This window comes from Canis lupus, chromosome X, assembly GCF_048164855.1.
Source record: "Canis lupus baileyi chromosome X, mCanLup2.hap1, whole genome shotgun sequence".
NCBI classification, from domain to species: domain Eukaryota; kingdom Metazoa; phylum Chordata; class Mammalia; order Carnivora; family Canidae; genus Canis; species Canis lupus.
Window position 1 is genome coordinate 5,624,005 of NC_132876.1, and position 21,086 is coordinate 5,645,090.

Below are 21,086 nucleotides of genomic sequence, written 5' to 3' on the forward strand. Positions count from 1 at the left end.
ATGTGGATGAATCGAGGGCCTTCATCAGTGATGAGCAGCGTGTGGCTGTGGTGGGGTGTTGGTATGAGGGAAACTATGTAGGAGCGTGGAAGCGGCTAAGTGGGAAATCTGTGTATAGTGCTGTCTGTTTCCCTGGACCTAAGTGTGCTCTACAAAATGGCAAGTCTTTCAAAACACACATAATATGAACAGCAGTATCAGAACAACACAGAAGAAAGCCCCCCGGGGGGGGGGCCCTTAAGAGTGTGGGTGGATTCTGGTATCTGGGGTGGGGATGTAGGGGCAGCAGGGATGTGGGGAGAGAATGTAGGCTGCAGAGATGCAGAGGAAAGCAGGGGGATTCGGAACGACTTTCACCTTCTGCCCCTACTTCCTGGCACAAACCTGATGCATGACCTGGCAGGACACATGCCAGTAGCCCTGGGCAAGTATCAGGACAGCAGAGAACACGGCATTGTTTGAGGCAGATGCTTCTGGATTCTGGCATTAGCTATCTAAAATCACCTTACAGGGATCCCTGGGTGGCGCAGCGGTTTGGCGCCTGCCTTTGGCCCAGGGCGCGATCCTGGAGACCCGGGATCGAGTCCCACGTCGGGCTCCCGGTGCATGAAGCCTGCTCCTCCCTCTGCCTGTGTCTCTGCCTCTCTCTCTCTGTGTGACTATCATAAATAAATAAATAAATAAAAATTTATAAAAAATAAAATAAAAAAAATTCACCTTACAATGGGAAGATGTCCTTTTCAAAACTTATTAGAAGAGGATATAAAGACTAGAGCGGGAATAGAATAGTGGGTATTGACAAGTAGTATGAGAAGTTAGTCTTTCCTAAAGGCAGTATATACACAGGCCACACAGATATAAATAGGCCTGTAAGCATGCCAGCACTCATACCCGTGCACAGGACACACGCTAGGTAGAGAGGGACGGTGTGTTTCTCCCGATGACGCAGCATGTCAGGGGAAAACTCCCTGCAGTGGGCCCCGCAATACGGGACACCCCTAGACACCCTTGCAGCTGCTCGGCCGCCCCCAGGAAACTAAACCTTTAACACGATGTCCCTAAAGTCTGGCTGCTGGCCAAGGGACCCCGTGGGAAGGGGCGCTTCCTCCCGGCCCCTGCCCCTGCCCTGCCCCGGGGCTATGGGCGCTGCGGCTGCACAGCAGGCCTGTGTCCTGATGAGGGCCTCCTGGGTGAGGACTGAGAGCCGACCTGTGCCAGGACGCTGGGGGCCGCCGAACCCTGCTGTGCCCCTGCCGGCAGCCCTGGGCCACCCCGGGACCTGCAGAGCCGGTGGGGCCCGAGCCGCAGCAACCACCCCTCGGGCGCTCAGGGACGACACGTCGGGGCCTGAGAGGCTCGGTGTAAGGGGCACCGACTGAGGTCTGCAGAGAGCCGAGGCCGCAGCCCGCCCGAGTCCGGGGAGGGAGGACCCGCGAGAGGACCCAGGGAGCCTCCCACAGGTGTCCTCCTACCCCCGCCACGCAGAGCCCATCTCCCGCGGACGTGCAACCAGCCCTTAGGGACCCCTGGCACGGGGTCCGGATGTGACGTGGGCCGACTTCCGCCTCGGAGGTCTGAGGGAGCGGAGGGCCTCGTGTGGGGGGCGCATTGGGGTCCCCTGGAAGGAGGCCAGGCCCGGGCCGGCGGCAGCCGGGCAGCAGGTAGCCCCGGGAGGGGGCTCCGAGGGCGGGGGAGGGGCCCCGGAGGGCGGCGGGGGGTGGGGGGGCCCTTTCTGAACCCTGAGAGACCACGCGGGGGAAGGCGGGAACGCGGCGTCGAGCTGAGGCCTCGATGCCGGGGCCTGGGGCAGTGGCCTGAGAGGGGCAGGGACACAGGGAGTGCCGGTGGGGACGCGGTGACACGGCGGGGACCCAGGAGCCCAGGACAGAGGGGACCCGGCGGAGGTCAGGGCCCACGGTGAGCCCGGGAAGGCCACGAAGGAGCGGGATGAGGCCAGATGGTGGCGGCGGGTGAGGCAGGCCTGGCACATCCGGGTACCCGAGAGCCTGAGGCCTTGTGTGGCGGGAGCAGACGCTGAGGGCGGAGGGGAGGGTCCCGGGGCTAAGGGGAGGCGAGGGATGGACCCTGAGGGGGACAGAGGGGACCCGGCGGAGGGTAACAAGGGCTGTGAGGCCCCCTGGGATGGGGACTTGCCCTCACGTGGGAGTATTGGTGCTCAGACTTCCACATCCGGGCCTCCCGAGACAATGGGGGCCCCTGGCGTCAGGAGCAGGGCCTAGAACACGTGGGCAGAGGGGGGCCCCCGGTGCTGCTGGGAATCCCAGTGAGGATGTGGATGAGGCCCGGGGGACCCCACACCCCAGCCCAGAGTTAGTCCGGGGAAGGTCGTGGGAGGGGGGATGGGAACACGTGGTGAGGCCCCACTTCCGCATCGGGGTCTCTGAGAGACTAGGTGTTAGGAGCAGCTCTTAGGTGGTCAGACGCGATGGCTGAGGAGCTAAGGGAAGGCAAGATATGAATCCTGAGGGAGGACAGAGGGGACCCGGCGGAGGTCAGGGCCCACGGTCAACCCGCGAAGGCCACGGAGGAGCGGGATGGGGCCGGATGGTGGCGGCAGGTGCGGCAGGCCTGGCACATCCGGGTACGCGAGAGCCTGAGGCCTGGTGTGCCGGGAGCAGACGCTGAGGGGGGCGGAGGGAGGGTCCAGGGGCTAAGGGGAGGCGAGGGATGGACCATTGACAGGGACAAAGAGAACCCTGTCGGAGGGTCATAAGGGCCCCCTGGGATGGGGACTTGCCCTCACTCACATGGGAGTATGGGTGCTCAGACTTCCACATCCGGGCCTCCTGAGGCACTGGGGGCCCCTGGCGTCAGGAGCAGGGCCTAGGACACGTGGGCAGAGGGGAGGGCCCCGGGTGCTGCTGGGATTCCCAGTGAGGATGCGAAAAGAGGCCCGGGGGACCCCGCACCCCAGCCCAGAGTCGGTCCCGGGAAGGCCGTGGAGGAGCGGGACGGGGCCGGATGGTGGCGGCGGGTGAGGCAGGCCTGGCCCATCCGGGAACCCGAGAGCCTGAGGCCTGGAGTGGCGGGAGCAGACCCTGAGGGGGAGGTGAGGGTCCAAGGGCTAAGGGGAGGCGAGGGATGGACCCTGAGGGGGACAGAGGGGACCCGGCGGAGGTCAGGGCCCTCGGTCAGCCCGGGAAGGCCGCGGGGGAGCGGGACAGGGCCGGATGGTGGCGGCGGGTGAGGCAGGCCTGGCACATCCGGGAACCCGAGAGCCTGGGGCCTGGTGTGGCGGGAGCAGATGCTGAGGGCGGAGGGGAGGGCCCCGGCTGCTGGGATTCCCGGTGAGGATGCAGAAGAGGCCGAGGGTCCCCGCACCCCAGCCCAGAGTCAGTCCCGGGAAGGTCGTGGGGGCGGGGGGCGTGGGAATACGTGGTGAGGCCCCACTTCCGCATCCGGGTCTCTGAGACACAGGCCTAAGGCGCGTGCCTCCGTCAGGTGGGCAGAGAGGAGGCCCTGCAGTCACCTGGCAAAGGTTCGAACCCTCAGGGAGAAAAGAGGAGTGCTCTAGGTGGTGGGGTCCTAGTGTGAGTCCAGGAAGGCCCTTGGGGGGTGGGAGTACGGGCCGAGTCCGGTCGTCGGCATCTGGGTCTCCGGGAGTCAGGAGGCCTTGGCGTCGGAACAGGGCCTCCCTCAGGTGGGCAGGGGGAGTGCCCAGGTCCTGCTGGGATTCCCCATGAGGTTGCAGAGGGAGGACGGAGAAACACAGGACAGTCTGGGAAGGCCCCTCGCGGGCCGGGGAGGAGACGGGCATTTGGGGAGTCCAGACAGCCACATCCGGGTCTCAGAGCATGCAGAGGCCTGGTGTCAGGAGCAGGGCCTCAGGTGGGCAGAGGGGAGGGGCCAGGTCCTGCTGGGATGTTCAGTGAGGATGCAGAGGGAGGACCCAGGGACCCTGCACCCCAGCCCAGAGTCAGTCCCGGAAGGTACGTGAGGGGTGGGGGATGGGAACACGTGGTGAGGCCCAAATTCTGTATCTGGGTCTCAGAGCATCCAGAGGCCTGGTGTCAGGAGCAGGGCCTCAGATGGGCAGAGGGGAGGGCCCAGGCCCTTTGAGGAGACAGGGCCCATCCCATGACAGATAGAAGAACTCTGTCCCTGCTGCAGCCCTGGGGGCCCCTGGTTACAGAGGTGGTGTCCAGTGAAATATGTTTGAACCTTTGGAGAGATCTTGGGACCTGGGTCCGAGGGGAAAGGGCTCGGGTCGGCTCGGGGCCCCAGCACAGACTGTCTGGGGAGTCCGGATAGCAACCAAGGGAAGCCTGAGGGACCAGGCACCCCAGAACAGAGGCCTGCTTCCCCACAGATGTCAACCCCGAGCAGCAACCTAGGGAAGCTCCCCATCTTAGGCAGAGGGCACTTGGGCTGCCTTGACCTCCACATCTAGGGCTCAGAGAGACAGGGGTACTGGTGGAAAGAGCAGGGGAGGGCCGGGGTTCTCCTGGAGTCAAGAAGAGGACAAGAAGGAGGACTGAGGGACCCTGGACCCAGCAGGGAGTCAGTCCCAGGAGGCTCCTGGGTGGGAGCACAATGAGACGGGGCAGGTGCTGACTTCTGCTCCAGGTCGTGAGACAGAGAGCTTGTCGTAAGGAGGGCTCTCGGGCAGCAGAGCCGAAGGCACAGGCCATCCAGGGAGTCCAGATGGGGTACAGAGGGACCCCAAGGAACCCGTGTGAGCCTCTGCCATCAGCCCGGGGACTCCCCAGACTTGGTAGCCTGTTGTGACGTCCAGTCTTTGCCCGCGGTTCTCAGGGCAGTGAGGGCTTTGGTCTGAGGGAACAGGCCTGGAGATGGCAAAGAGAGGACCGGATGTGCTGCGGTCAAGTGGAGATCCCCGAGGGAGGACTCAGGGAGGCGCCCAGACTCCACAAGAGGGACAGCGCCCTGAAAGCTGGCCCTGCTGTCGGCCCCGGGAGGTCTGTGTGTGCCCTGTCCACGGGCAGCGTGTCAAGACTGCCTGACCAAGGCTCGGGCCCTGGTTTAAAAACTGAGGGTCAGGAGCGAGTGGGACTGGATGGAAGGCTCCAGAGGTACGACCTGGGAGACCCTGGATAGAGGGGCTGGTCCTGGGAGAGTCAGGCCCGGGGGGGCCCTGAGCAGAAGGAGGACAAGCAGAGTGTGCGGGCTTCCGCCTCCGGGACCCACAGAGGCTGGGGCTGGGGGTAAGAGGCAGGTCCTTGGGTTTGGCAGCAGGGAGGGCCCAGATCCTGCCAGAGTCAAGGTGAGGACCCTCGGAGAACTGAGGGGACTCTGGTCCCCAGGACAGAGTCATCAATGGGAGGCCCTTGAGCAGCTGGCCACCTAAGGCGCACCCCGAATTTGGCCTTGGATCTCAGCAATGCATGGGGCAGTCAGAGGAAAACGGACTCAGGACAGCTGAGGGCAGGGCCCCCGGTCTGGTTGGCGTCCGGGAGGGATGCAGAGTGAGAGTTGAGGACCTTAGAGCCTAAAACAGACAGTGATTTGATTGCCCTTCGGCACCTTCTTGGCCATCCCCCTGGAAGAGGGGAGCAGCCGACCTGTTTCCTGACTTATGCACCCAGGGTCCCAGGAGGTGCCAGCCTTGGTCCTATAGTGTGGCCTCAGGTCAGGAGAGGGTGGAGTCTCACGATCCTGAGGGAGGACTAAGCAGACCCCCACCCAGACGTAGGGGACCCAGCGAAAACCTGCCCCTGGGGTCAGCCCTGCAAGGCCAGGCCAGGGGTCAAGAAAAGTGAACACCCTGCTTTCTCCACTGGGTCCCAGGGTGTTCGGGGCCTTGGCCTGCGGGTGGGATGCACACTCAGGTGAGAAGGGATAGTTCCAGGTCCTGCCGAAAATACACATGAGCACCCTGAGGACAGAGTGGACTCCTAGCCCAGGACAGAGGGGCCAGCCAGCGCTCCCAGCTCTCTGTGAACTGGGTGGAATGTAGGTGGAGGGCAAGGACTGCTGCCACCTCCCCCTCCTCTCCCAGTTCTCAGGGAGATGAGGACCCCGCTGGGAGAGGTCCCAGTCAGGGCTTGGGAGCAAGCCCACCCGGGGGATAGATACCCAGGAGTCCTGGGGCCTGCCAAGAGTCAGTACGGGGACCCCCAACCCCCCGCCCCCACATTGAAGGGGTGAGTGGCCCCCAAGACAGCCCTCAGGCCCAGGAGGGGATGGCCCAGAAATATGGGTGCCCCTCCCTGGCAGCCCTGGGAAGGGATGGGGTGGTGGGGCCTGTCCCATGGAGCCCTTCCTCCTCTCCAGATCCCTGGGCTCAGGGAGGGGAGGGCCTGGGCCTGAGGGTCTGGACTCAGATCAGCAGAGGAGGCGGGTGCCCTGCCCTGGCCCTGGTCCCAGCCCTGGCGGGGCTCGAGGTGAGAAATGAGGGGATGTCTTCCTCAGCAGGACCCCTGGGGACCAGGCCACCCCGGCCGCTTGTGTGAGCCATGGGGAGAGGCGGGACGGGTGGGCCGACTGATTTCTCTGGACTTTGGCTGGTGGAGGGTCGTGGCAGGGGCCCTTGCAAGAAGGTGCAAGGAGGGTGGCCTCAGGGCCAGCCAGGGAGTCTTCCCAGGCCTTGTGTAGGGTCCAGGTGAAGAGCGAGAGGCGCCCCATCCCAGCCCAGATGGAAGCCAGAGCTGGGCCATCCCTCCCCAGATGCGTGATCCATGATCCATGATCCCTTATTTGTTGGCTCTGGACGAGCCCTGGAGACCTTTGGCAAGCCTGCCCAGAGCCGGTCCCCTGGCCTCCTCGTGTGGGGAGTCGGGGCAACCTGGTCTTGTGGGGACGCTTTGGCCTCAGGCTCGCCGATGGAGGCCTGGGGCACAGACCCTGCCAAGGGCCAAGGGCCAGGGGCCAGGGATGGAGCCTGGGTTGGGGCCAGGGCAGGGGCCAGAGCAGTCCCCTGAGAGGCCAAGGAGGGGACCACCCTGCCTGGCGTGCGGGACTTCCCAGGATGGGAGCCAGCCCTCCTGTCCACACTGGGGCCCAGGGCTGGGCTCACAGTCTACACCCTGAGGTGCCCCCTGCTTCCCTCCTGCAGGGCCTCCAAGAACTGGCAGCAGAGCCCTCGGTCTGAGGTGGGAGCGCTAAGGTCGCAGAGCACAGGAGCACAGCGTGTGGGCCGGTGCCACTGGTCCAGGTGAGGTGCATGCTCTCTCTGAGCCTGGCGCCAGGACCTTGCCTCACCAGGCCTGCCCAGCTGAGCCCAGCACACAGGGGAGCCCTGGCAGCTGAGCCCGACACTGCCCCCTCGCTGCCCTGGCCACTCGGGTCTCTCTAGGCCAGGCTGCTCCCGCACCAGCCCTTTCACCTCTGTGGTAAGGTCCTGAAGGACAGGCTTTGTGGGGTGCATGATCAGGGTGGGTAGAGATAGCTGCAGGCACTGCAGGGAATCGAAATGAACCTTGAAGGGGCGGAGGGGATTCCCCACCCACACAGAGTGGGCCCCGGTGTCCCGGCCTCGGCATCCTCAAACACCACTTTCCGGGGTGGCTGCAGGTGCTGGATGCACCCATCTTCTTGGGCTCCGGGAGGTGAGTCTCCGTTCAGAGGGGTGGCTTCAGGTCAATAGCAGAATGCACATGTGGTGGGCAGGGAAAAGAGGTCAAAGATTTGCCAGGCATCAAGCAAAGGACACTTTGGGAAGACTGAGGGTATGGAGGTTCCCCCACCTTCAAAAGAGAAGAGCCCTTAGAGAGTCCAGGTTCCCTGTTCTCAGCACAGGGAGGGCTGGACGGGGCCTGATCCCGAGCGAGGGCTGGGGGTGCTCAGGGATGTGGGGCCCATGGTCTGTAGGAGACCTCACGGCCGCAGATGGAGGATCGCGAGATTCCCCCAGGCAGCAATGTGAAGGCCCCGAGGGAGGACCGACTGGACCCCCAGAGTCCGGCCTGCCTGGTGGGCGGCGTGGGAAGCACCAGTCAGCGGTGGCCCCCAGCAGCGTGCTCGCTGGTCCCTCGGGCGGGTGGGCGGGCAGGAAGGTGGGTGGACCTGAGGAGGGTGAGGTCTTGGTGTGAGGGGCATGTGTCTCCTATTGGAGGTTGGGGGCCCAGAGGAAGGGCAGGCCCTGGCAGGATAATGCTGAGGACCCTCCTGGGAGCCTGAGGGCATCTGCGCCCCAGGACAGAGGCCCGGTCTCCAAGCCAACCCTTCCTGATCTTGCCTAGCGCGGGCCTGGACGAGGAATGAGGACATTCATTCTGGTACCAACAGCAACAGGGTGGGGGGTTCCCCACAACAGGGAATCTCTTAAACCCACCTGAGTTCAGGAAGTCCGTGCAGCCCTGACCTATCCAGAGATAGGCTCAGATTCCAAAGGCACAGGCTCGACCTACAAGGGTGTCCAAGCCTTCAGCGGCCACTTGGATTGTTTCGGGTGCTTGAGACCAAAGGGCTCTAAGGCAGAGTGTCCCCAGGCCCACCCTGGGGTCCATGAAGTGGCCGGAGCAGCTCACAGAACGCAGGCGCACAAGTCACTTCCTCCATCACTGGTGGATCACGAAAGGATGTAGCTCGGCAGCGGCCAGACACAAGAGCTGCACAGGCCAAGTGACGTGGGAAGGGGTGCAGAGCCACCGCTCCGTCTGCGCGGCCACTCTCCCACACCTCCCAGTTCACCAGCCTGCCAGCTCTCTGGCCCTGTGCCTCTGGGGTGTAGGGGAGGCTCCATCACCTGATCCCCAGCCCCTCTGCCCTCCCTGGGGCTGGGGGTGGGGCTGAAGGTTCCATCCCTCCACTGGCCTTGGGTGGTTCTCCTGGCCACCAGGCCCTATCCCAAGGGGCTTCCCGGAGCCACCTCAGGGACGTAACAGAAGACACCCTCCTTACTCCCCACCCTTAGGAAATTCCAGGAGTCTGAGAGCAGAGAGCCAGGAACTGTGCACCGAGGGCAAATCTCTATTGCTTATAAATCAGTATCCGAGGTGCCTTCTCAAGCTTGTTGGAGCTCTCGGGGAGGTGAGGACAAGCTCTGAGAGGACAGCAAGCAGGTTATCTGAGGAAGCCCATCAGTGCGGCAGACAAGAGTCTCAGGAGAGGACCCGGAGAGAAGAGTGAGTGGACCCTGATTGTCAGAAGAAGGAGGGGACCCCACAGACACCTGGCCTGCCCTTACTGTCAGCCCTGGGAACTGGGGACATGGCCCTTAGGGCTGAGCCCCTTCTTATTTTCACATCCCTGCTCTCAGGGAGGCCAGGGCCATGGTCTGAGGGTCTGGACTCAGGTCAGTGGAGGCAGGATCCCAGCCGCCCCTTCCCAGGAATCTGGGAGGCCCTGGGAACGCGTGGCCAGATGTGGACACCCTGTGTTCCTTCTGCTCAGTCTCGGGGCTTTATGGTCGTATTCTGAGACTTTTGCTTCAGGCCAGCATAGGGGTGGGGCCCAGGCCCTGCCAGGGCAAAGGTGAGTCCCCTGAGTGAGCAGGGAGGGGACTTACCCAGGCTGCAAGTGGGGACCTCCCAGAGCCCAAGCCAGCCCTCCCGTCCACACTGGAGGCCCAGGGCTGGGCTCCCAGTCTGCACCCTGAGGCATCCCCTGCTTCCCTCCTGCAGGGACTGCAGGAACTGGGAGGTGAAGGCCTAGGTCTGAGGCAGGAGACCTAAGTCACAGAGCAGAGGAGGCCCTTGATCTCCTCCTCCAGCTTCTTAGGGCAAAGGCTGCCCAGGGGTAGGGGTGGAGGGAGACGCCGGAGGGTACCCACATAGCAGAGACCCGGAGTCCCCTTCATCACAGCTGCCAAGGGTGCCTTCCTCAACCGAGGCCCCACCCTCCCCTCACTAGCCCTGATCCCACATCACCTCTCTCCCCCAGGCCCTTGGATCCCTTTGCCCCCACCTGCTCATAACCCTTCTGCTGCAGACACAAGTCATCATGACTCTGGGGGAGAGGAATGAGCTCCCGAAGCATGAGGAAGATCATCAAGACCCAAGAGAGGTCCAGCGCCCGGTAGATGCACAGCTGTCGGAGGCTGAGGAGGAGGAAGAGGGCCTGTCTCCCCCCTCCTCCACTTACTCCCCTTTGTTTTCGGGTTCCTCCCCCTCCTCCTCCTCTTCCTCTTCCTATTTCGCCCTGTACCCTGGCACCCCAGAGGAGGGGTCTGCTGCTGGGTCCCCAAGTCCCCCCCAGAGTCCTCTGAGGGCCTGCCCCTCCCCCAGTGCCCTGGCAGGCCCTCCCTGGAGCCAGTCTGAAGACAGCTTCAGCACTTCAGATGAGGAGCGGTGGGGCACCGGGGTGGAGCGGGAAGTCGCCCCGCCCGTGGCCCAGGAGGGGTTCCATGTGAAGGCGGTTGACCTGGTAGCGTTTCTGCTCCACAAGTATCGCGCCAAGCAGCCTACCAGCAAGGCAGAGATGCTGGAGGTCATCACCCCAGAATACCAGGACGACTTCCCAGTGATCTGGGGCCAAGCATCCGAGTGCATGCAGCTGGTCTTTGGCCTAGACTTGATTGAAGTGGATCCCATCGCACACTCCTACGTCCTGGTCACCGTCTTGGGCCTCAGCTATGATGGGATGCTGAGCGGTGAGCAGGGCCTGCCCAAGACCGGCCTCCTGGTGCTGCTCCTGGGGGTGATCCTCCTGGAGGGCGACTGTGTCCCAGAGGAGAAGGTGTGGGAGGCGGTGGGGGTCATAGGAGTGTTTGCCGGCAAGCAGCACCTCATCTATGGGGAGCCTGGGGACCTCCTCACCCACGTCTGGGTGCAGGAAGGCTATGTGGAGTACCGGCAGGTGGCGGGCAGCGACCCTACCCGCTACGAGTTCCTGTGGGGCCCCAGGGCCTACGAGGAAACCAGCAAGCTGCGGGTCATGGAATATTTGCTGCACATCAATAGCAGGCAGCCGGCGTACTCCCCGGCCCAGTCTAAGGAGGAGAGGAGGAGTGATGAGGAAGAGGGGGCCTGAGCCCTAGGAGCGGCTAGGCCCTTCCAGCCTCGGGTGGGGTCGGTGGTTTGTCCCCTAGTCTGGGCCCAAAGGGAGGCATCCCTTCTGCCACTGCTGGTGCGTGTGTGTGTTGGATGAGACTCAGCTCTGGGCTTCCTAAGGGGCGGGGAGGGTTGGAGGAAGGAAGCAGGGCAAAGAGCCCCTCTGGGGGCCTGTTCTCTACCGTGATCCCGAGATCCAGAGCTGGTTACCATGAGGAGGCTCTCACACATTGCTCAGATTCGAGGGTTTCGTAGGCTTCAGAGGTTATGTGTGCGAGGGACATCCCCCATGAAGCCTCTGTACTTCCCCAGTTCAACAGTTAAACAGTTTTGTCCTGTCCTGGAAACCAGCTGGCCGACCCCGCCTGCCTCCGTGTTTGGGCTCTGGACCCACATCCCAAGGCATCGGCGGAGGAATTGGTTGGAAATGCGAAAGCACGTCGTCAAGTGATGGGGTCAGGACATAGAGAAAAAAAGTAAAAGGTTGTTTGTTCTTCATTCTTGTCCCTCTGGTCTGTCATCCTGAAAATGCCAGAGGAACACGGACCGGTGTGCTCTGGCATGGGCCGGGGCCTGCGGAAAGGACGAGAAAAGGCCCACGGGAGGCCAGGGGAGCCCTGCTGGCGGCTCCCTCAAGGCCACACAGCGGCTGAGCTCTGCTCCCTGCAAGGTCCTGTGTGTGAGCAGTGAGGACACAAGGGGCCGGGGGCCACGCCGCCTTCGGGGACTGTGTAGAGGCCGCCGTCCCGCAGGGAGGTGGGGAGGGGTGCCCTGAGACCTGTGCCAGCCCCAAGGGGTGGAAGGGTGAGGGGGGCAGTGGCCCCCGGGGCAGGCTCTGCAGAGGCCAAGGCCCCGGGGCCCGGGGAGCTCTGTGGGCACGCAACTCCTCGTGTGCAGCTGAGGAGCGAGCAGCAGGTGGGGGACCAGCAGGTGGGGGACAGAGGCCGGCCTCCACTCTGCCTCCAGGTCGGGAAGCAGGGACCTGAGGCTTGTGGGAGGGGGGATGCATGCAGACTGCCTGGCATGGTGGGGGGCGCGGGCCCAGGCCGGCCAGAGTCCTGGGAGGAGCCCAGGGAGGTCGGGGCGGGCCTGACCTCCCAGCCTGAAGGAGGGCCCCGCCCACCTGCTCCCCCTGACCCCCCAACCCGGAGCCCATCTCCGCCAGACCCACCTGCTGGGAGCGCTGGGGTCCCGATGTGAGGTGGGCCGATGTGAGGTGGGCCGATGTCCACCTCGGAGGTCTGAGAGAGCAGAGGGCCTCTCGTGGGGGATCGGATTGGGGTCCCAGCTGAGCGAAGGTGGGCAGGCCTGGGGCCGGGGGCAGCCAGGCGAGCAGGTAGCCCCGGGAGGGGGCTCGGAGAGCTGAGGGAGAACTGCGGGGGTCCCCCATCCCACCTTCATGCCTCCACTCCTCCCCGAGAGATGGAGGCACTGGGCCCCCACCTCGGGACTGGGGGGCGGCCCTGGGGAGGCCGGACACACGCGCTCAGGTTGTGGGGGTGGCGACCGGAGCCCAGGGAGCTCAGGAGCCCGGTCCAAAGGGAAGTTTGCCTGGTCTGAGGGGGGGAGGGGCACAGGGAGTGCCTGTGGGGGCGGGGACCCTGGAGCCCAGGACAGAGGGGACCCAGCGGAGGGCAGGGCCCATGGTGAGCCCGGGAAGGCCGGGAAGGCCACAGAGGAGCGGAATGGGGCCAGATGGTGGTGGCGGGTGTGGCAGGTCTGGCACATCTGGGTATTAGTGAATTATTATCTATGTCCCTTTTTTTTAAATTGGAGTTCAATTTGCCACCATTTAGCATAACACCCAGTGCTCATCCCGCCAAGTGCCCCCCTCAGTGCCCCTCAACCAGTCACCCCAATCCCCCGCCCACCTCCCTTTCCACTACCCCTTGTTGGTTTCCCAGAGTTAGGTGTGTCTCATGTTTTTTCACCCTCACAGATATTTTCTTTTTTTTATATATATAATTGACATTTATTCCTTTATTCATCTTGTTGTTCTTTTTTTATAATAAATTTATTTTTTATTGGTGTTCGATTTACCAACATACAGAATAACACCCAGTGCTCATCCCGTCAAGTGCCCCCCTCAGTGCCCGTCACCCATTCACCCCCACCCCCCACCCTCCTCCCTTCCACTACCCCTTGTTCATTTCCCAGTTAAGAGTATCTCATGGTTTGTCACCATCTCTGATATGTCCCACTCATTGTCTCTCCTTTCCCCTTTAATCCCTTTCACTATATTTGTATTCCCCAAATGAATGAATCCATATAATGTTTGTCCTTCTTCGATTGACTTACTTCGCTCAGCAAAATACCCTCCTGTTTGGAGAGAGAAAATCTTAAGCAGACTCCCCACTGATCTCAGGGCCAGACATGGGGCTCAATCTCATGACCCCGAGATCATGACCTGAACCGAAATCAAGAATTGGATGCTCAACTGACTTAGCCACCCAGGGGCACCTGTATTGCTCAAATTTTTAACAAGTTGGCAGATCATTCTATTACTTATGCTATTAGAGTATTATCAATGTATATCTCAAAACTAGGAAGTGTAAAATTATTATAAGAAGACTGCAAAGATGGTAAGACTGTTATAATGTTATTTTGAGGAAGTTACAGGGTTCAGCAGTATTTCATTTTATTTTTGTTATTTTTTATGCTTATTTTTATTTTATTTTTTTAATAAATTTATTTTTTATTGGTGTTCAATTTACCAACATACAGAATAACACCCAGTGCTCATCCCGTCAAGTGCCCCCCTCAGTGCCCATCACCCATTCACCCTCACCCCCCGCCCTCCTCCCCTTCCACCACCCCTAGTTTCTTTCCCAGAGTTAGGAGTCTTTATTTTCTGTCTCCCTTTCTGATATTTCCCACACATTTCTTCTCCCTTCCCTTATATTCCCTTTTACTATTTTTGTTATTAATTATAGGAGAAATTTAAACATAATTAGCTGCTGGTGACAGAGTTGAGTTTAACCCAGGGATGCAAAGAAGTTTAACACTAGTAGATCAACCAATATAATTGGTCACATGTAATAGTCAGAATGGTTCAGGAAAATCAAAGCCACTGTAAATATTTAACATGGAAGAAATTTAATGCAAGGAATTGGTCATGCAAGTGATAGAGAAGCCAAGCAGAGGAGAATTGGGAAACCCAATAATTAGCATTACAAGGAAATCACTCCCACCTCTAGGCCTGAAGAACAAAGAGGGGAAAGAGTGTTACTAGTACCTGGGTTCAGGATTCAGCAGAATCTAGAGCCATGATGGGTCAATCTGATGTAGCTGGAGGCATGAAGAATATGTAGCCATTGAAGGAAGTGCTAGTTGTTGTAGAGGAAGGAGGAGAAAAATCTCTGACTTCTCCACCCTTCTGGGTTCTAATCTCTTAATGGTGTGACAATTCGCTGAACCAGAATGGCAGCCAAATGTTGGTGAGTTTGGGAATTAACTTACAGGGGTCAACCGCAGTATAATCTAGGGCGGAATGGGGAGGAATGAGGGTGGATTTGGGGGTGATTTAGGACCAGGATTGCCTTAAATTACATTAACAGATTGAATGAGAAAAATCAGATCTAATTGTATATAGAAAAGTATCTAATCAAAATTAACATCCATTTATAATAAAAAAGAGATGTTATCCCAAAGTATTAGACTGGGACTATGGGGTTTGGGGAGAAAGCCCAGAGAGATAAAGTGCCATCTTCATCACATCACATCAAGGGCACATACTATCAACATGATTTATCACCATTGATGTTGACCTTTATAACCCAGCTGTGGTAGTGTGCCTTGGATTTCTCCTTCTCTCGAGCTCAGGTGCAGAGGTAAGGAAGGGAGGGAAAGGAGGGATCAGCATTTGGCTAATTTCCTAAATTACCATCCCAGGTATCAGTGCTAACCATGGCCAACTTGTCACACAGGTAAGAACCCAACAAAAAAAATTCAGCCTCTACTTCCTGAAGTGTAATGGAAGTCTTCTAATGTGGACAAAAATGAACAGGATCATGGTGTATGTAGAGGTGATAAGGGAGTTTGGATACATCTTTAGACGGAGCCTGAATATCAGAGTACAGCACACAAACCTTACTTTGTGGGTGGCAGGGAATGAAGCAGCAGAGTGCCACGATCACAGCTGGCCCCCCATCCTTCCTTCTTCTTAGCAGTGGAGTTCGGAGCCATTTTCTCATATACTGCCTGTTTGCTCACCTTCCTCCCTGGGTGTTAGGAAGGTTTAAAAGCTTTTAGTAAGGCATGTACTTATCAGTACCTCAGAAGGGTGCCATTTAAACTCTCATATGAGAACAATATTTTGTTCATTTGGAGACCAAAATATTTCACAAGAACCACATTTGGTTTACGTGTGTTCCCTCTTGACTCTTTCAGATTAAGCTCTATCCAGTGGCAGATCTACATCATGGCCCCAATCAGGAAAGCAGGAAGTCTTGATGAGGAACTGAAAACACCAGCTGCATTTCCCTATTGGATGGCATGAATCCTCTAACCCACGGTCATGTACACAATTATGGTTTCCATCTGAATCTCAGTTGTAGGCTTATTTTTGCTTGGGTATCACCTTGACCAACTTGATTTCTCTGTCACTAGAATGGGAGAGTTGCTAACCAGACAAAAATTCTTAAATTTTGACTTAAGAAAGAAAGAAAAGAAAGATAGAAAGAAGAAAGAAAGAAAGAAAGAAAGAAAGAAAGAAAGAAAGAAAGAAGAAAGAAGAAAGAAAGAAAGAAAGAAAGAAAGAAAGAAAGAAAGAAAGAAAGAAAGAAAAAGAAAGAAAGAAAGAGAAGGAAGAAAGAAAGAAAGAAAGAAAGGAAAGAAAGAAAAAGAAAAAGACAAAACAATGGAAGACAAAGAAATAAAAGTGAAATCAGTCTTTTCTTTGACCTAGGGATGATTTTAGAATATGCTGTTTAATTTCCAAGTGTTTTGAGGTTTTTCTTGTCCTTCCACTACTGTTTGATTTCTAGTTTGATTCCTTTATTATCAGAAGATATCCTATGGATCATTTAAGTTTATTTTTTTTAAGATTTTATTTATTTATTCATGAGGGACACCAAGAGAGAGGCAGAGACATAGACAGAGGGAGAAGCAGGCTCCCTGTGGTGAGCTTGATGCAAAACTCCATCCCAGGACCCTGGTATCATGACCTGCGCTGAAGGGAGAGGCTCAACCACTGAGCCACCCAGGCGACCCTGGATCCTTTAAATTTAAAAAGCATTTTGAAGACACAGGATATAGTGGATCCTGGAGAATGCACCATATGTGCTTGAAATAAACGTGCATTTTGCTGTGATGGAGCAGTGATACTTGGATCCATAGTGTTTCTGACTAACTCAGGGCCCAGGCTGAGCCCTGGCTGATGTTTCGGTTCTCCAAGCTTTTGCCATCCTTGTGGTGAGATTCCAGCATGAACAACTCAGGTAAAATCAAGACTTCCTAGGGAACTTTATCCCTTGCTTGTATTTGCCCCATTTTCCATTTCCCCCTCCCCTGGCTAACCAGGACATTCCTTTCCTGGTCCTCTAACTGGGAGGGGACCTATAGTCTCCCCACTCTGTTGGTTACTCCCTTGAATGGATTGGCCTTGGTGGCCAAGTGGTGGGATAATTGAGAGAAAAATAGCAAAGTAGTTACCTCCCAATTTTTGGTACCAAAGCTTTTCTTTGCAGAGACACACACGTTACCTTCCCTCCCCGTTTAAGGTATCTGCCCTGCTGTTGCTGAGGCTCCGCCACAGGGTTTCAGCTTTGGGCCAGGGCTTTCCTTTGCCCTACGTGATAAATCCCTGAGTACATTCATGCTAGTTCGCTCTGCACCGGTGGTCAACATATATTTCCCATAAAAGGCTAGACTATAAACATTTTTGGCTTTGTAGGCCATACCTTCTCTAAGATAGATAGGTTTTACATTTTATTTTCATATGATATGCATCTTCATATCGATTTTATGTTTCAGGTATATTTCTATTTAACATTTATCTTAATCCAATCCTTTAATTGTTTATTTATTTAATACTTATATTATTATTTTTTACATTTTTATATTTAGTTTTTACCTAATGTCCTTTTTCGGTTACAAGATCATGGCCAGTAAACCACATTCCATGTAACTGTCGTGATCCTTAAGATCCTCTTTCCAGTGACAGTTTCTCCGACTTTCCATTCCTTCTGATGATGACAATTTTGAGTACTAGTTAGGTATACTGCAGAATATCCCTCTATTTGAATTTTTCTGATGTCTTTCTCATAAGTAGGCTATTGTTATGAGTTTGGGGGAGGAAGCCTAGAAAGGTCAAGTGCTCTTCTCATCACATCCTATCAAGGGTACATTCTATCAATATGACTCATCCCTGGGGATGGTGATCTTGATCATCTGGCTGAGATGGTGTTGTTTAGGCTTCTGCACCAAATGTTTTTTTCTCTCTCTCTCCGCCATTATCTGGAAGGAAGTGACTATGTGCAGGCCACAGTTAGAGAGTAAGGATTAGGTTTCATCTCCTTGAGTGGGAGACTATCTACATTAATAAGGATTTGGAATTCTTTGGCATAAAAAATTTGTCCTCTTGGATATTTATTTTATGCTTTGGGTTATAATGCAGTACAGTTTTATTTATTTGCTCAAATTTTTTTCCAGATTTGGCCACTGGGAGCTCTTTTCATTGACTCCTGAAGCCCTTTGTCCTACGCTCATCATTGTTTTATTTGTTTGTTCATTTTGAGCATTTCCTTATATTCTGGCATGACAAGATGTCCCAGGCTTATCTTGTCTATTTTCTGCATGAGCCTTAGAATTGTTTATTTCTTTAAGGATCCCCGGTTTTCTTTATTGGGAAATAAGATTAGAAACTGATGCTGCAGGGGTCCATTGCCCCTGGTACGTCCTTGGTTCTCGGCTCTCCCAGCTGACAGAGCAAGAAAATACATGCCTGTATATAATACTTATTTTTTATTGTTCTCAGGTGGCTGCTCCATATTTTTTTTCTCTAAGGTTTATAGTTGCTTTCGGTGGAATAGACAAGGAAGAGTACTCTTACTTGATCTTGACCCTAGATCATTTCCATTTAATGATTGAGAGGGTTGTTTTAAATGTACCACTTGTTTGTTGCTTTCTATTCATCCATCTTGTCTTTGACCCTTCTCCCTTTTTTGCAAACTTTTTTTCTGATAAATTGTCGATTTTTTATTATTCCATTTTATGCAATAAATTGGTTGATAATTGTATATCTTTTGGATTTTTGTAATCTGTTTTTGCAGTATCAAGTTTTACTTATTAGCGTGCCTTCAAATAATATTTTTCCAATTTAGGCATAATATAATATCCTTAAAACAATAAGGATATTCCATTTCCCCCCTTTCATCCCTTAGACTATTGTCACAAATTTTACTTGTTCATTTTTTTGCAAAGGCTTCAATATATTGTGGCTATTCTTGCTTTATGCCTGAAGTCAGCACACTTTTCCCATAATAAGAAAGATAGTAAATATTGTAGGTTTTGCATATTGCAAAGTCCAATAAAGACACAAGCCTTTAAAACTATTCTGATTTCAAAGGCTGAGTACAAACATGCCACAGTCTGGATTTGACCTAGAGGTAGCCATTGGCCAACCTTTGCTTTGGACAGTTAATTATCTATTAAAGTGTCTAAATATAAGAAGAAAATGTCTTTCATATTTACCCTCATTTTTAAATTTCTGGTGCTTGTCTTTCTTTGTACATTTACACATATTAGTATACTTCATCTGCGTGAAGAACTGTCTTTAACATTTCTTATAGTGTATTTCTGGCAATGAATTTTCTCAGCTTTTGTCTGTAAATTGTTTTTGAGGGACATGTCATAGGCAGAGGGAGAAGCAGGCTCCATGCAGGGAGCCCCAAGTGGGACTCGATCCCAGGACCCCCAGTATCACACCCTGGGCTGAAAGCAGGCTCTAAACTGCTGAGTCACCCAGGGATCCCCATGACAGTTCTTTGTATATTCTGTATACTACACATTTATACATGATGAACAAGTATTTTTTCCCAATCTGCGGGTGGTATTTTTTTAAATGATGTTTTTTGAAGCAGAAGCATTTTTAATTTTTATGAAATTTAAGTTATCTATATTTTTGCCATTTGGGTATTGGTATCTGCTATGTACTGATCTGTGTCACTACCCCCACATTCATGTTAAAGCTCCCCATGCCATGGTATTTGGAGATAGGCCTTCAGGAGCTAGAATTAGATGAGTTTATGGGTGGTGGGATCCTCATGATGGGATTAGTGTGCTTATACTATCCTTCTGTGTGTGAGCACGTACAAAAGGCCATATGAGGATGCAGAAAGAAAGTGCCTATCTGCAAACCAAGAGAGGGATTCACTGGAAATTGAATCCTGCCAGACCTTGGTCTTGGACTTCCAGTCTCCAGAACCATGAGAAATAAATTACTGTTGGGTAAGCCACCCAGTCTATAGTGTTTTGTTATGGTAGCTCAAGCCAATTGAGACTGTCATATCTAAGAAACTATTGCCTAACATGACTTCATGAAGATTTACGGCAATGCTTTTCAGTAATTGTTATGCACAACCATCTAGCATACTTATATATACCTGAGACTAATTTTAGGTTCAGTAACACTAATGAAACTGGCCTTGGAAGAGACAGGCAGAAAGGGAAGAATGAAGCATTCCAAAGAGAGTGCCTCTCTGCCTAAGAGAAGAGAGCATTCATTCCATGAAGTTCTTCCTGAACCTAGCAGGAGATGGTAAGAAGAGTCTTCACATGTCTGTGGCTGGCTGGCTATGTGTGGGCTGTGTCTGGTGGTTTGCGAGTGAACCTGGCAACCAAAGCTGAAAAGGAACACAAGAATAGCTATTGCTTGTTTTTTGAAATAGAGGATGCTTCCATTGTTTCCAGAATCCAATCATATGTTCAAGCCCCCCACAATACACACATATCTACAGTGCCATAGAGTTTCAAACTCCAACTAGGCTGCAGTAGCCATGAGTCCTTTATCCATCGATACTTACACTTGTGTTCCGGACACTCAAGACATTCTTGACTCTCTACCCCAGGGTGTGTGTGTGTGTGTGTGTGTGTGTGTGTGTGTGTGTGTAAAAAGCTATTTGGGTACTAGGTTTTTTTCTCATGCTAAAAGACAATTCCCTGAATGCCTACAAGAAGGCAATGGGAGCTTAAGATTACAGACACTTTCTGTGGGCATTGGTGCTTTACTTATCACAACAGTTACTGCAAACTGTCTGTGGGAAACATGATCGTTCCCATTTTAGATAGTTTCTCAAGTTCTCAGAGAGGTGAGGCAGTGTCCTCAAGATCTCACCCTAGAGATCTTCATCTGGTTGAGAACTCCCAAAGTTATCAGTGGTTGGCAAAGGGTTTTGTGGAGGGAGAGTGGGAAGGACCCAGAGTCCAGCTGGTGAAGGGTGTGAGGATTAGGGTGGTCCTTTTCTTGGTTTCTGTTAACTTGGGCTTTGCTATTCATTAAGGGATGGCAATGGATTTCAAAAGAAGAAAAAGTCTGCCAATTTAAAGAATCCATCCTGAAGCATTTAAACAACCTGAGAAGGACCATAACCTGTAGACTACATTCCAGAGTAATATATGAGATGCTGTAGTGAAGACAGAAGGGACACAGTAACTCTTTAGGGATGTTTTAGGATTTTGCTCACAACTGTGTAGTCCTTCTTGCTGAGATCTGGGGGTGCCTTCTGGGTGAATGAAGCCAAAACCGCAGTTAGGTTTGCTAAACTAAAGGAGAAGCCTCGCTGGCAAGGAGGATGGAGTTCAAGCAAAAATGTCGTCTCGGATTACATGGCTCCAGGAGTGAAGAGGAAGTGAAGCTTGTGGGCAGCGGGTGGCTGTTGGAAAAGTGTCCTTTCTGAGGAAAGCAGTGGAGGGCTCGTGAGTACATTCTGTGTCTCTGTCCTCTCCACCCCCAGTCCCTGTCTCAGTCATGCTCTCAGCAGCTCACACCTGGACAGGTGATAGATTTTCTTTTTACTGATTGGTCTTGTCACCACCAGCCATTCTCTGCCTTGTGCCCTGTAGCAGAGAGAGTGTCTTGGGATGTCCGGCTAGTCAAGACTCAGCCACACCTGAAAAATCTTCACTGGCCCCTAAGTAAGTTTCTACCACTAGCCTGCGCCCAGCGGTCCACCT

At 54.6% G+C, this 21,086-nt stretch overlaps 1 protein-coding gene across 8 annotated transcripts; it reads left to right on the forward strand.

Annotated features, from left to right (window-relative positions):
- Nucleotides 1-1,269: 1,269 nt before the first annotated feature.
- On the forward strand, nucleotides 1,270-11,411 carry LOC140627347 (melanoma-associated antigen 8-like). 8 transcript variants are annotated; one of them, XM_072815560.1, is made up of 4 exons: nucleotides 1,270-1,661; nucleotides 7,037-7,135; nucleotides 8,837-9,047; nucleotides 9,853-11,411. In XM_072815560.1, exon 4 carries the CDS (start codon nucleotides 9,865-9,867, stop codon nucleotides 10,891-10,893), a length of 1,029 nt encoding a protein of 342 aa, XP_072671661.1. In that variant the 5' UTR covers nucleotides 1,270-1,661; nucleotides 7,037-7,135; nucleotides 8,837-9,047; nucleotides 9,853-9,864; the 3' UTR covers nucleotides 10,894-11,411. The 8 variants fall into 8 exon arrangements, with proteins under 8 accessions (XP_072671661.1, XP_072671653.1, XP_072671659.1 ...); XM_072815552.1 differs by having other exon boundaries at nucleotides 1,273-1,661; nucleotides 9,805-11,411; XM_072815558.1 differs by lacking the exon at nucleotides 1,270-1,661 and adding an exon at nucleotides 1,806-1,917 and having other exon boundaries at nucleotides 9,805-11,411.
- Nucleotides 11,412-21,086: the final 9,675 nt, after the last annotated feature.